This window comes from Candoia aspera, chromosome 2 (genome assembly GCF_035149785.1).
Source record: "Candoia aspera isolate rCanAsp1 chromosome 2, rCanAsp1.hap2, whole genome shotgun sequence".
Classification (NCBI taxonomy): domain Eukaryota; kingdom Metazoa; phylum Chordata; class Lepidosauria; order Squamata; family Boidae; genus Candoia; species Candoia aspera.
This window is the reverse complement of record NC_086154.1, coordinates 68,237,874-68,253,395: the sequence shown is the minus strand read 5'-3', so window position 1 is coordinate 68,253,395 and position 15,522 is coordinate 68,237,874. Positions and strand designations below refer to the sequence as shown.

The following is a 15,522-nucleotide window of genomic DNA, read 5'->3' as shown; positions in this document are numbered from 1 at the left end:
TGCTTTTTCCTAGGCAAATGGATTATTAATCCTCAAGAACTAACATTTGAGCAGGAGATTGGAGTTGGCGAGTTTGGGGTGGTTCATCTTGGCTATTGGCTTGATCGGATGAAAGTGGCCATAAAGACAATTCGCACAGGAGCAATGTCAGAAGAAGACTTTATTGAAGAGGCCCAAGTCATGATGTAAGCAGTGTAAATACCTACTGACATCTACACTGTATCAAATGTAAAGTTCAGAGCACTGTTTTGTGAACATAACGTATAAAACTTAACTCCTATTTTATTGTATACGATGTAGAGATTAATGCAGTAACATGAGCTTTAATCACTTTATGTGACTCGGCTTTTAAATAATTTCCATAAGCTGGACCACACAAACTTTTGGATTATTTTTATAATTAAACTTGGAATCTTCTTTCAGCTTGTTTGTTCAAACCAGTACTGAATTTTGTGCATCAAGGATGAAATTAAAAGATATGGGACCTATGTGATTGCCTTTCTCTTTTGCGTCTCTTCTGCATTCATATAATGGATATTTACTGGAAGAATTAGAGTTATTGAATTAATGTGTTTTTTTTACATTTATGTACACATGTTTGTATGAATGAGTATCAGCAAACTCATAGTACTCCTTAGACTCAAGCTGACAACAGGCATTTTTAACACTAGGCAATTCTAATGGCATAAAGCTTCTAAAGCAATATGTATTAAAGAATGGTAATCAATTTTTGGTTTGGTTCAGTGTTTCTTTTAGATATCTTTAGAATTTTTGTTATATACTATTTTTGAAGTAATAAACAATTCCTATCCCTGATTCTCATAAAGAAACATTAAAGATATGACCACCTTGTGGTTAAAAAAAAAATCTTTATTACACTGTTTTGCTGCATCTCACTAACATGGCTGTTTCCTAAACATGACTGGCATGATCAGGCACTAAACAACAGGGATCTTGGTTGAAGAAGCTGTATTGATAGAAGTTCTACAAAATCTCATCTCTAATACTATATTATAAAGATATGAAACAAGCTTTGCTGGGGAAACGGCACAGACACTGATTCTTCACCCTTGTTTTTAACTGAGATTTAAAAAATATTACTTTTTCTTGAGGTGACTCTATGGACACATATTTAACAAGATTCTTATTTTTCAGAAAACAGAAAAAATGTCAGTGAAATTTTGAATATGTGTGAAAGGAGTAACTTCACAATTGGTTTCCATTTCAAGAATTATCCACAGTAAATGAGGGAAATGTAGCATGGTATTTTCCAAGAACCACCTTTTTTCTTTATTTCTTAGTATGCCATTCCTATACCTGGATTTCTTCTTTTGTATAACTTTCCTTATTTTCTGTCAAATATGCCTATCTGTCAACACTGATTTATCTTTTTGTATCATCAGGAAACTATCTCATCCCAAATTAGTCCAGCTACATGGGGTATGCATACAAAATTCTCCTATAAGCCTAGTATTTGAGTTCATGGAGTTTGGATGTTTATCTGATTATCTGAAGAAGCGACGTGGAAGCTTATCAAAGGAAGAACTCCTTGGAATGTGTCAAGATGTGTGTGATGGAATGGCTTATCTGGAGGAGGCATCTGTCATTCATAGAGATCTGGTATGTTTGGGTCACATCTGGTTTCCTTGCAAAGAAATCTGTAACATTAAAAGCTGGCATAAAAATAAAATTACTACCATGTATTGTCCTTAACTTTTAACAGTTGGAACTGTGTGAGAAGTCTTTCAGTCTTTCAGTATCTGGACCAGCAATGGGGATTGTGAAATATTTTTCTGATTAATCCTTCTATATGAGAGTATTAATCTTTTAAAGATTTTATTTGGTCTTGTAGTGCCCAGTAGTCTTCTGTGTGAAGAAGATTTAATATCCTCATGGTTTGCTAACTTCTTGTTATTGGGTATGATAATGAATCATGTGGAGTCCTTGGTGCTCTCTGAGAACAACACCTACCAACTCAAGCAGGGCAAGCCATGGTATATAAACTGAGAGCAAGGCCCACTCCCTCTTTGCACTGAAGATGTTGCCTAGTCTGGCAATGAAACGTCTGCAAGAAAACAACAAGGCTCAGAGAGCACCAAGGACTCCACAGTTCAACCCTGAGCTACAAATATTTGCTTTGATTGATAATGTATCATATCACACCAAGGTTCTGTTTGCAGGGACTGGGTGGAAGAGACTGTAAGGAACTGGATGGAGGAGAACAGGCTCAGAGTCAACCCTCATAAGACTTAGTGGCTGTGGATTATGGGATTTTCTGGATCCAGAGATTTTCCATCTTTGATTCCGGATGGGATAGCATTGCCCCATACAAAGCCAGTGGTCAATTTAGAGAATCTTCTAGACTCATGGCTGCTGCTCAAAAAGTGGGTGGCAGCCATGGCTTAGAGGACTTTTACACAGTTTCATCTTATGTACCAATTGTACCGACTCCTGGATCAGGATGCCCGGCTCATGGTCACTCATGCCCTGGTCACTCGTGATTGAACAATCACATCATGCTCTGTATGGGGCTGCCCTTGCTGACCACTCAGAAACTTCAGCTGGTCCAGATGCAGCAGTATGAGTAGTTATGGGTGCATTTTGGTATGTCCATGTAACACCTCTACTTTGTGAGCTGCACTGGGTACCAGTTCACCTCTTGGTATAATTCAAGGATCTGGTTCTTACTTAAAAGCCCTTCATGGAGTAGGACCAGGCTACTTGTGGACCACCTATCTCTGCCTGCCCAGTAAGATCTAAGAGGGTGGTATGCTCTAGGTCACATTGCTTAGGCAATGTCATCTGGCGGGACTCAGGAGATCTGTCTTCTCTGTTGCTGTTCCTATCCTTTGGAACAGCATCCCCCCACACCACCCAGAGACCTGGCTGGCCATAACCCTGCCTGCCTTTTGGAAGTCATTAAAAGCCTCCTTTTTATCTCAGGCATTAGGTCTGGGAGTGGTATAACCCATTAGTTAAGGTTTTTTTCCCAGCACTTTTATAATGTGGTTTCATGGAATTTATTATTGTTATTTAATGATGTATAATGCCCTGAATCATATGTTGAGTAAGGGCTCAGGAAATTAAATAAAATATTTAAAAAATAAATCATTATTTAGCTAACCTCACCAAATGGGCTCATAAATTTTGACTCTTTCCCACCTATCATGGCTTTGGTCAACGAAGGCCAGCTAGGTTAGATTGGCTAGAGAATCATCATATGTGTATATGGACCCTCTAGCCAATCATATTTTGCTCCATGATAAAACTAGTGAAAGGACACATCAAATGAGAATGGGAACAGAATTTCATGGATCCACCACATTCATGATCCCAGCTAATGCGAAGAACAAACTGACCATTATTTAGCTTATGTGATGACAGATAGTTGAGAAGAATAGAGAGAGGAATGGAAAAGAAGTTTGGAACATATAAAAGAATAGCCAAAAAATTAATAGCTATTTCTGTATAGCTGGCAAAGAATAAGGCAAGTATTTATTTTCCAAAATAGCTAAAAATGTTCCTGAAAAAACAATGAGTAGTTATACACACACATACATACATACACATACATATACATATACATATACATATACATATACACACACAAATACAAAGTTAGGAAAAACTAGTACAAACTAATATAGAGTAAGGAAGAAAAAAGAAAAAGAAATCAGAGAGCTAAAAGTGCAAGAAAGAAAAAATAAAACAAAAAAGAAAGATACAAAGAAAAAAGATACAAAGAAGTGGCTTCTGATCTTCTTTACAGCAATTATAAGTACAATTATAAATTTACCTCTTTCTCTAAAGTTACATTATGATTCTCTTATTTCTATAATCTGTCCTATGTAATCATCAAAACCATAAGTCCTTTCTTTCTTTGTTTTACGCAAAAGTCCATAAGAGGTTTCCAATTAGCAATAAACAGATATTGTGCAGTCTGGCTCATTTACCTTTATATTTTGTTTTGTAAAATCCACCAATTGTCTGTACTCTTTCATAGTAGACAAATAACATTCCCATGAAGGTCTGGTTCATTTGTTTTAATTCTAACTTGTTCCAAAGCACCTTCACCATAAAATTAATATTTCAAAATTACTGTCCCCTTTATCCATTACTTTCTTACATCCAATCCTTGTTAAGCTTTTTGCTAAAAGTTTTTAAATCTTCTAACCCCCCCCCCAACTTTTTTTGCTCTTTTTTTAATCCGGAAAGAATACTGACTCACCAAATGGATCTCTTATCCTGCTGCTCAGAAAATATCTCTTTAGCTGTAAATTGATTATATCCGAAAATGGTTAAGAAAGTGAGGCTTTTGTGAACCTTGTGTCCATATAGGCTGCATTATGGCTGTGAGCTTGATTGAAATCCCTTGACTCCCAGCCACTCAACTCCAGAGTCAACCGCAAAAACCTCAGTTCCTGCAATCTCCTCATAAGGACCAGCTGTCTGGTGTGCAAGTGGGTGATCTCACGATCTCTCCTTGTCCTGAAAGGCTGAGCAGACCAAAATTCACCATCTGGTTTCCAATCTCTGCTGCAATGCCATCCCTGCTCTAGACCGTCTAGACTGTCATAGAACCCCACCCAGAAGCCCCAAGTAGTTTCTAATTAGCTCTACAAATATATTCTGTCTTTCCTTTCCCACAGGCTGCTCGGAACTGTTTGGTAGGAGAATTTCAAGTTGTCAAAGTATCAGATTTTGGAATGTCACGGTAATAGAGGTCTCTTATACATTATTAGCTATTTAGGTGATAAATGGAAATCCACTAAAGTATTTGAATTGTATCCAACGCAAATTTATTGTAGTGGCAAAAGCTTCATTTGATGTAAAGCTCATCTTTGCTCTATTTCCACTGCAATTTATCTACTCCTTCCTTGACAGCTGGTTTAAGACATCCAAAGGATCTTGATACATTTTTATATCTGTTTATCATTTGTATTGTCCCACTATTCACTTCCAAGCAAATAGATTTGATTGGGTTTTGAATTACTATGCAAACCTGTTAACAGTATGAATGAAGATAGTAAGGTCTGTAGTACAGCCTTTCCCAACTAGGCACTCTACAAATGGGTTAGGACTGTAACTCCCAACATTCCAAACCAAACCCATCTGTAGGATGGCTACATTGGAGAAGGCAGCTCCATATTTGGAGTACTATATTGTATAACAATATGGTTACAGTTGTCCCCCTTGTCATGGTCAGATCATGCCCTGGTGGCCTTGACATTCTCCTATGCTGCCCCACTCCGCAGGGAGGCAGGACCCATTCGATTGGTCCACCCCTGGTGACTGATGGACCCGACAAGGTTTCAGAGGGAGCTGGGGGTTATACCTGAAGAGCTGCTGCACAGTCTAGCGGAGGCCCTGGCTACAGCATAGAATAGGGAGGTGGCCGGGGCCTTCAAAAGGATCACACCTGTGCGACCTCTCTTGTCCCATTGAACCCAATGCTCACCATGGTTCACGGAGGAGTTGAGGGTTCTGAAGAGGATTAAGAGACATCTAGAGTGCTGCTGGAGGAAGACAAGGACTGAACCAGACCGAACACAGGCTAGAGCCGCTATTAAGGCCTACCTTGTGGCAGTAAGAGCAGCGAAATATCAATATTTCTCTGCTCTTATCGCATCCACAGAATGCCTCCCAGAGACCCTGTTTAAGGTCACTCGATACCTTTTGTGGAAGGGGGGCCCAGTGTCCTATCTTCAGGGCAGTGCTGAGGAGTTTTCTGAGCATCTGCAGGATAAAATCACTTGCATCCATTCTAAGTTGGACTCCAAGAGTGAGGCAGAGTCTGTGGAGATGCTGAGGGAATTGACTTACCTTGTTATCTGGGAGCAGTTTTACCCTGTTGGGCCCAAGGTGGACAGGATCCTCTGGACTGTAAACACCACCACCTGCCAACTAGACCCATGCCCCTCCTGGCTAGTGAAAGCAGCATGGGAGGTGATATTTGGTTGGGTCCAAGCAATGGTAAATGCATCTTTGAGAGAGGGGATGTTTCCAGTGGCCTTTAAGGAGGCACTGGCGCACCCCCTCCTCAAGAAACCATCCCTGGACCCTACTGTACTGGACAATTTTCATTCAGTCTCCCACCTCCCCTTTTTGGGGAAGGTGGTTGAGAAAGTGGTTGCAGGTCCAGAGGCTTCTGGATGAAACAGATTATCTGGACCCCTTTCAGTCAGGTTTCAGGCCCAGATATGGAATGGAAACGGCATTGGTTGCTCTTATGGATGATCTCTGGAGGGAGCGGGATGGAGGCAGTGAGTCCATCCTTGCACTTCTTGACCTCTCAGCAGCTTTTGATACCATCGACCATAGTATCCTTTTGGGTCGGCTCAGGAAGCTGGGGGTGGGCGGCGTAGTTCTGCACTGGTTCACCTCCTTCTTCCAGGGCCAGTCCCAGTCAGTGGTGATAGGGAGCGAAAGATCTGGCCAGCGGCCTCTCCTTTGTGGGGTGCTACAGTGCTCAGTATTCTCTCCGCTCCTTTTCAACATCTACATAAACTGCTGGGTGAGATCATCTGTCATCACAGGATGAGGTATCATCAATATGCTAATGATACTCAGTTATACATCTCTGTTGTGGGTAAAGTAAGTGATGCTGTGACCATCCTATCCCAGTGCCTGGGGGCTGTGGGGGTCTGGATGGGGAACAACAGATGTCCTAACGTAGAGCGAAGAACTATGCTGAGACAGTATCTTGGTCTCTAGTGTTTATTGAACTACTCTAGTAGACAGAAAATCCTGCCAAACTGAAAGACCGTGGGAAACCCACACAGATAAACCTAAAACTCAAGGCAGGTCTGCTCTGAGTTTCTTTGAAGGAAAGTTCAAAGCCTCTAAACTATGCATGCGTTTTTACCCTTGGATAGGGCCCTTCCTGCTTACCATCAGTACTCATGACAACAGGCTTCAGCAGAGCCCCGGTAAGACGGAGTGGCTGTGGGTAGGGGGCTCCTTGGTATCCAGGAATTTAATATCTTTGGTTCTGGATGGGGTTGCACTGCCCCAGACAGACGTAGTGAGTAATCTGGGGTTTCTCCTGGACTCACAACTCCTGCTCAGAGAGCAGGTAGTAGTCGTGGCCAGGAGGGCCTTTGTGCAACTACATGTTGTGTGCCAGTTACGCCCTTTCCTGGACTGGGAGGCCCTTCACATGGTCACTCATGCCCTGGTCGTCTCCCATATAGACTACTGCAATGCGCTGTACATAGGGCTACCCTTGAAGGGTATCCAGAAGCTACAGCTGGTCCCAAATGCAGATGCATGGGCAATTCTTGATGCCCCTAGATTGGCACACATTACACTGTTGCTTCACGAGCTGCATTGGGTACCAGTCTGCTTCCAGATGCAATTCAAGGTGTTGGTTATCACCTTTAAAGCCCTTCATGGCACGGGTCCAGGGTACCTGAGGGACCATCTCATTCCCATTGCATCAGCCTGTCCCACCTGATCATGCAGAGGGGGCATGTTATGGACCCCGTCTGTAAGAGAATTCCATCTGGTGGGATCCAGGAAGTGGGCCTTCTCTGTAGTGGCGCCCGCCCTCTGGAATACCCTTCCTCCAGAGATAAGACAGATTCCATCTCTTGCAGCCTTCTGAAATCAATTGAAGACTTGGTTCTGCCACTTTGCTTGGGGCAGGAAGGGAAGTAATAACACCTGAGATGGTTAGTGCCTGTTTTGGCTCAATACCAGTTGACCCAACATCCCATCATGCATAACTTGCAGAAACCTTTCTACCACTTAGCAGCCAGACATATTCCAATTGTATTTTATTGGCCATCTGAAGTCAATCCCTTTCCACAGACATTACTGTTTTTCTAAAGAAGAGGAGGTAAAAGAATAACAGTACTCATAATATCAGTGAAGATGTTGGTGTAGCATAACAGCAAGCTGTCTATCTTGTTTCAATCACTTCCATAGTACTGACAGTTAAAGAGTAGAATGTCTATAGAATGGTTACAGTGTTTGATAACATAGAATGAAAGTGAATCTGTGTAACTTCCAGCCTGGGTGCATATTCCTGTTTTATTAGTGCTGGTGGACCAGGTATATAAAAAGGTAGATCCTACTGTATCATTATAACACATGCTTTCAAATTAATAATTCTGAGACTTGAATCTTTTGTTTGCTTTGCATTAGAATTACTGGTTAATTACCTTAAACAAGTTTATCTGTTTTAGGTATGTTCTTGATGATCAATATACCAGCTCCATGGGTACTAAATTCCCCATCAGGTGGTCAGCACCAGAGGTTTTTTCCTATAACCGCTATAGTACCAAGTCTGATGTATGGTCATTTGGTAAGAGTCTTGAACAACAAATATTCTAGTCACATAATTGCTTCAAGTTCATATGGTTAAAAAGCTGTTCACTGTTCATCGTAACAAGACAAGAAGTTCTACCATGTTTTTGGCTTAGATGATCTCTAGAAATATTTGAACATCATTTTTTAAAGTGTAAAGTGTTTGAGGTCATATTTCACTTTAGAATTTTGTAAAGACATAGAACAACAAAAAATTTGCAAAACATCAGATCTGCCCCTAGTTTATTGTAATTCCACAACACATGATTTGCATGAAATGAGCTTTTCTGCTTTGCCATTCTCAGTCCATTTCATATTCTTTACTGGGTTATTAAAGCAGCTAATCATCAGTATAACCCAGAAATGAAAATGAGCATATATCTACAAACAAACAGCTCAAAAAACTCTTAATATTTCAGTTTATTCAGCTAAAAAGGAATCTTGGACAGAATATATAAATACGTTTACAATACCTGAATCACAAACGCATTCCTTGGGTTAAGGGCTAGTGTTGCTTAGCATTGGGGGTGGGTGGTGAAGGTTTGGGGTCTCTTGTCATAGTCAGTAGTAAGGTATGCAGGGAGTGTTAGTTCAGCAATATCTGGAACGCCAGCTTGGACAATATCATGTTAAAAGGTTGAACATGGAATCTTATTGATATTATTCAGTCACTTATTGCATTGTAGCCAAGTACTGTTCTTGCTAGATCCTTCCTGAGTATGAAAGCAATACCATTCTGTCTTTCTTTTTCATGTCCTGAAAAATTATAAATGCAGGTAGTCCTCATTTAGTGACCACAATTGGGACCAGCAACAAGTGATCACTAAGTGAAACATTACGATTTTACAAACTTACTTCAGCTTTCCTTTGCTTTACAGACGTGCAAAGGTTGTAAATGTGAGAACTGGTCGCAAAGTTATTTCTTCATCACCGCTGTAACTGCAAACTGTTGCTAAATGAGGCAGTTGCTAAAAGAGGACTACCTGTAGTATAGTCTTCTGACTGAAAGTGTCAGTTTGCTGATGCTTAAAATGTCAATATGTAAGCAATTCATTTGATCCTTCACTATGTGGAGCCTTCCATGTTCATGCTTCTTACATTTCATGTTCCCATTGTACATAATTCTGTCTTTGCAGCTTCAGGTTTTCTTTTCTTGCATGGAAGCATCAGAAACTAAATGTTCTGAAGGCTTTAATCTAGTCATTAGTCCTCTGAAAGATCCTCAGCTCTTCCTCAGTATGGTGTTGAGTGCCATCAGACCTGAGGGGCCCATCATTCAGCACTACATGGTCAATCACTTTACAGTATCTACCTGTGTGGTTTTCTTGTTAAAATGCATGAGCGGTTTACCATTGCCTTCTCCTGCACAGTATGAATTGATACCTTTGCTATTGTCACTAAAGTGATCACCTGTTTCTGGCATCTTCCTGTATCACTGCTGCCCAATATAGGGGCCTGCTTGCTTTAGCTGGGCAGCTGGGATGACCTTCATGCCTTGGGTGACCCTGCTGGGATTATATACTCTTGGCATACAATCCCAGCATTCTTCACTTATCCCACCCAGGAACATCCCCCCCCCCCGCCTCCACTGCTGCCACAGTGAAGCAGAACAGCACGATTTGGGGGGGGGGGGAGTACAGTAATAGTAAGTGACAATGAATAAATAACATATGAATATACAGTCAGAAGCAAATTCACAATCTGTTGACAATCTGGAGCTTGCTAATGTTATTTCAATAGGATGACTAACTAATGTTGCAATCGTACATCTTAATCTTAAACTGAATGGAACTTTCTCTAATCATTTATAGGATTATATTGTGAATCACACTAAAAAAAATCTTTATTTTAAGCAATGGATCAGAACATGAAGATATTTGAGAAAGACAGAGCAGCAGACATTTTTATGCTATCCTTATAAATTATATATCTTACTTTATTTCAGGAGTATTGATGTGGGAGGTATTCACTGAAGGCAAAACTCCTTATGAGAATCGGACAAACGCTGAGGTGGTAGAAGAAGTCAGTGCTGGCCTCCGTTTGTATAAACCCAGGCTTGCTTCAAATGCCATTTATAAACTTATGCAACGTTGTTGGAATGAGGTTAGTGCACCTTATTTCATGCAAGAAAGATGTAAGAAAGAAGATATATTCTCCATTGAGTCAAACCCAACTCTTTGTGACTTCCTGGACGTGTCCACAGAGTTTTCTTGACATCAGTAAGGAAAAGGTTTTTCACAGGATGGGGTTTTTATCACTTCCCATCTATAGCCATGGTATTTCTCTAGTTGTTTCTCATGCAACCCAGGGAATTTAACTGAGCTTAGCTTTTTGGAATTGGCTAGGAGCTGCCACCTAGAACGCTACTCTTCAAAGGGGTTCTAAGCAGCACTACTGGAAAATGTGGGTAAAAAAATCAATTAATTTGAAGCTCAAAATATATTGTAAACTTCTAAGAAAAACACTGTGCATATTGATTTTTTAATTAGTCAAATATAATAGTTTTTAAAATCTATAACATCTTGTTTGCAAAATATAATTTTATTAGACAAATATAATGCTGAAGTGGAGTGGAATTATAGTAACAGCATACATAGGATACCCACCAAGATTCCTTAAGTTCCCTACTCTTGAAGATGTTCAGTGATACCTGAATACAAGGCTTCAGTGTGTTGCTTTCCCCTAAAACTAAACAAACAAAAACAATTGTCAGATCATAGCCCCAGGTGGACCTTTGAACGGACAGTATATCTCTATTTAAGAGCATTAGCTGGTATTAGAAAGAGCTTTTTTACGATGTAACTGGCTTGTTGTCTGAAAGTTTTATTACTGGAAAAAATGTAATTATTCAACTACACATACTCTAACGAAGGCATAGGGATCATATATAATGTTACTATTTAGTATCTATCTAAATCACAAGAATCTGTAGTCACTTGTCAAAAGAGTTTTCATCAGTGGGGAAATGCCCAAAGGATATAAATGTTGGCCTTCACTTTTTTTTTTAATCCATTCAATTGTGTCTGATTCTTGGAGACTGCCTGGAGAGGTCCCTGCAGTTTTCTTGGCAAGATTTTTTGGAAGTGGTTTGCCATTGCCTCCTTCCTAGGGCTGAGAGAGAGTGAGTAGCCCAAGGTCACCCAGCTGGCTTCATGCCCAAGGCAGGACTAGAACTCACAGTCTCCCAGTTTCTAGCTTTATGCCTTAACCACTACACCAGGCTGGCTCTCATCTTCACTTTTAACACGATATTAAAAAATAAACATTATTATTTAGAATATGCCATTTTATGTTTGGATTTAAAATTATCCTTATTTAAGAACAGGGTTAAATATTTTTCTTGTAAAGTTGAATCATTCATCTATTAGCTCATCTAGTAGCAGAGTGCTTTGTTACGGATTTCTCTTCTGACTTTTCCCATCAGTTTCAAATGGCTTCACCTCCAGGAGAGAGGAAGTTTTCAATAATTTGCCACTGGAAGACCTCATTAATAAGATTAAGTGTTAGTCTCTTGAATTCATCAATATGCAGTTATATGTTGTTTTGTTATAGTCTGTTTTTCATTATTGCCATTCTAGTGGACTCACAAGTTAGCACTTCTCTTCCCTTGTTTTTTTTTCTTCAGAAGCAAAATGACAGACCAGCGTTCTCCCAGCTGCTCTACCATCTCAATGAAATTTCTGAATCTGTCCTTTAAGGATTAATGGATTTGAGAAGATACAAAAAACATACATTTTTGTAATAATTAAGCAGATATATTCATTATCTATATCTCGAAGGAGTAACCAAGCTGCAACTGAAATACCAAGAAGACTCTTGGCCTTCTGAAAGAGTTGTGAACCAAGCAAGTGGATAGTACAAGATACAGAATTGTAACTAGTAGCCTGATATGCTGTTCCAGAAACTATTTCCATTTAAAATAATGGAATTATGATGATAGAGATGATAACGATAACAATAGCAGTACATAAGCTAAAGAGATCTGTTAGAGCTTAACATATGAAAATGTTTCATGAAACTGAAACAGATCCTCCAGCTTGCTTAAAGCTGAAAGAAAATATTCATCATATTTGTAAATGAACAAGTTCAACAGCAAATTGAATGGATTAACTGGTGAGACAGAACACAACAAAGATAGGAAGGTTTAGAATGTGGGTTATTTGTTCTGAAACTTAAGGAGTATAACATTTGCTTCAAGCTGTAACTAATACATTGAAGGAGGGAATATGGGGTAGACACTCTTAGATCTTCACCCTAATTTGGGTGTGGTGAAATAAATTATTTAGGCTTTGCATCAGATACATGACCGACAGGAAGCTCTGGCGTGGGCTGGTCCATGAACTCACGAAGAGTCGGAAGCGACTGAACGAATAAACAACAAAAATCAGATCCGTGTGATCCCTCATTCAGCTCCAAATTACACTATTATCGACAGATTCAGGAGATGAACTGAAGCAGAGCTGAATCCATTATCTGAGGCCGCTTGAAGCTTTTTATCAATTTGGATTTTTTAAAAACAGAGAGGTATGGAGCTCTTTGCCTCCACGTATATGCTAGAGAGAGAAGAGGAGGAGGAGGAAGATTGTAAATGAATGACTGATACTTTTAACTTTCAGTCAACAATTAAAGATTTTACCCAGGATTTTCTAAAAATACATTTTTCTAGAGCTAATTACCATAGTTTGATTGATGTTACTACTTTCATGCAAAAAAGAAAGAAAACTCCCACAAAAATATTGTGTTTTTCTGAACCTTAAGTTTTCTTAAGGTTATTGCTATGCTTTTTGTCATTTTCATTAAAAATTTTCCATGAATATATAAAGGCTAGGCATCCACTCATCTTTTTTTGCCCCAAGTATAAAGATTGCTTTTATGAAGTAATGCTGAACTATTCTTACACAACTCAGTAGGTAGGTCTGATCTGTTTGTGCCTGCAAATTTAATTCTTTTTTTTTTTTGCCAGAGATACACTGAAAATATTTTCAACAATTCCTTTTAAAAAAATAAGCAGTGTGTAACTTTGCCTTGTGTAAATCATTTATGGGTCTTAAATCTGGTTTAATTCATCTTCTCTGGGGTATGCTGTATCTTACTCTTTCAAGGGGAGAAAACCATTGGAGACTGTGGGCCACATAAAACTTTGGATTTCTGAATTAAGATTTAATTTCCACCACACACACACACAGTCACACAGTGAAAGGAATTAATCGCAATAATGTTTATAGAACATTAGCATTCCAAAGAAATAAAGTTGTGAAAGGTGCTTCTCATGGGTTCAGCCTCTGTTTCTCAGGGCAATTTCCTAGACCCTTTGCTTAAAGAAACCTGACCATTAGATGGAAAAGTAAATTGTTCCAGAATGGAAGAAATTGCTTGATGTATTAAAAGGCTGAATAAACATAATGGAAGAATTCTGGTACATCTTCTATACACTTCTGGATTTCTTGTTGCAGGCTGGAAAAGATCAGACAGTTCCTGTTCCCACTAATCAGTTATAAAGGCATGGGGGTCCACAGGGGAGCAAGTGATGTCATGTACATCATGATGTCATCAAGCAAAGTATAAATTACATACTTTGTGTCATGTTATATGCTTAATGAGGTCAAGAGGCCCATTATTCTACCTATAAAGGCTAATTACACTATGCATTATTTTTCCAACTCCTAAATCATGAGTAAGTTCCTTGCAGGTATATTCGGTAGTAGTGTCACTGCTTCATAACATATTTATCAGTAAAGGACTTTTCCCTAGTGACATCAGATTGATATAACACTGTGCCAAAGCAGGTCTGCTAGGCTTTTTGCTTAGTAACCATTTGGTAGGCAATGCACACTTCTTTATCCTAGTTATTTTAGGGATGGTTTAAAATGATTGAACTGTATTTGAAAGGCATTGCTATTGAAGGATTTTGTAAATAATTGCTGTGATTATGTTTTATGTTATGCTTATGTTTTAAAAACTCTGTTGTTTACTTGGAACATTGTTAGAATGTAAAATATGGATTATTTTTTTTTAAAAAGCCCACGAAATAAATAATGAAAAGAAAAGAAAAATACTGATAGGGAGCACAAATATTTATAGGCTGCTGACTGTTGAGCAGTGACAGCGATTCCTCGGTAATAGTTTTATACATATTTATAAAATGTGACAGTATAGTTGGGCACTTAAAAGTCATTTGTATAAACTGTATAAAGTTTCCTTCAATTTTGTTGATGAATAACCGTAAAATAAGAATTTTAAAATAAATGATGTGATGTACAAGCTGACTGTGTACCCAAGGTGTTTGTGCTCTGTGCATTGTTAATTAAAATGTTCTTGATTCATCCATGTTCCATCAGTCATCCAGTTGCAATTCTGGTCATGTCCTCAGAGAGAATTCTGTGTACAACCCAGAGAAGTGGTCCACCTTACCCAAACTGTGCCTTTCAGATATGTTGAACTTCAGTCCCCATAAACGCCTTCCAACACAGCAGAAGGTTATGGCTGGGGATTGCAGTCAAAGTCCATCTTTGGAGGATATCAGATTGGAGAACCATGGTTCCCCCTGTCAAGTAGCCATAGAGACACTGCAGTTTCAGCGTTTTTCTGAGGGACCTTCAGAACCAACTTTCTTCCAAAGTATCGATTACAACTCATTTGGTTACAGGAACAGAGAAGAGAAATAATTATATTAAGGAAGCAAAAAAACCTTCTACCAGTTTTAAAGGGAGCAGTCAGCTCATCTTCCACACGTAAAATACAACAAGTCTGCTGGTTTGGGAATGACAAATGCCACCTGCCTGGGCAACTCGGTTCTTAAATTCTTTTTTAACTTTGAGGACCCGGAAACCCAAGATTTTCCACTAGTTAGGCAACGGTGTATGTGTATGTGCATTTTAAAAAAGGAGAAGTACGAGTGAATCCTTGTCGTCTGATTAACAGGGGCGAACGGCTCGACCGGGAGGAGAGCGTCGCTGCTTAGAGGGGCGCGCAGCGAGCGGGTGGGCGGGAAGCAGCTAGGTTTCTTTCCCTCGGCGGGTGGGGGTAGGAGTCGTTTTAGCGCAAGGGCTCAGGAAGTCTGCACGGGCTACAGCCCCGACGGCTCCTGCGCTGCGTGTGCGAGAGAGACGCAAATAGATTCAAGCAGCAGCAATAGGGGGAGGGGGGAGGAGGTGGCGGCTGTGGCGGCGGAGGTGGAGACTGCCGAGTGGTGGCAGCAGCGGCGGCGGCGGC

The 15,522-nt window shown here is 39.8% G+C and overlaps 1 protein-coding gene across 1 annotated transcript in view; it reads left to right on the top strand.

Moving 5' to 3' along the window:
* ITK (IL2 inducible T cell kinase) overlaps window positions 1–12,608 on the top strand; it is a 41,565-nt gene extending 28,957 nt beyond the window's left edge. The window contains exons 12-17 of the mRNA XM_063292139.1: window positions 14–185; window positions 1,404–1,620; window positions 4,650–4,714; window positions 8,190–8,308; window positions 10,256–10,413; window positions 11,936–12,608. Coding sequence (XP_063148209.1) covers window positions 14–185; window positions 1,404–1,620; window positions 4,650–4,714; window positions 8,190–8,308; window positions 10,256–10,413; window positions 11,936–12,007 — 803 coding nt within the window. The 3' untranslated portion in view covers window positions 12,008–12,608. The remainder of the gene's footprint in view (window positions 1–13; window positions 186–1,403; window positions 1,621–4,649; window positions 4,715–8,189; window positions 8,309–10,255; window positions 10,414–11,935) is intronic.
* The last annotated feature ends 2,914 nt before the right edge of the window (window positions 12,609–15,522 follow it).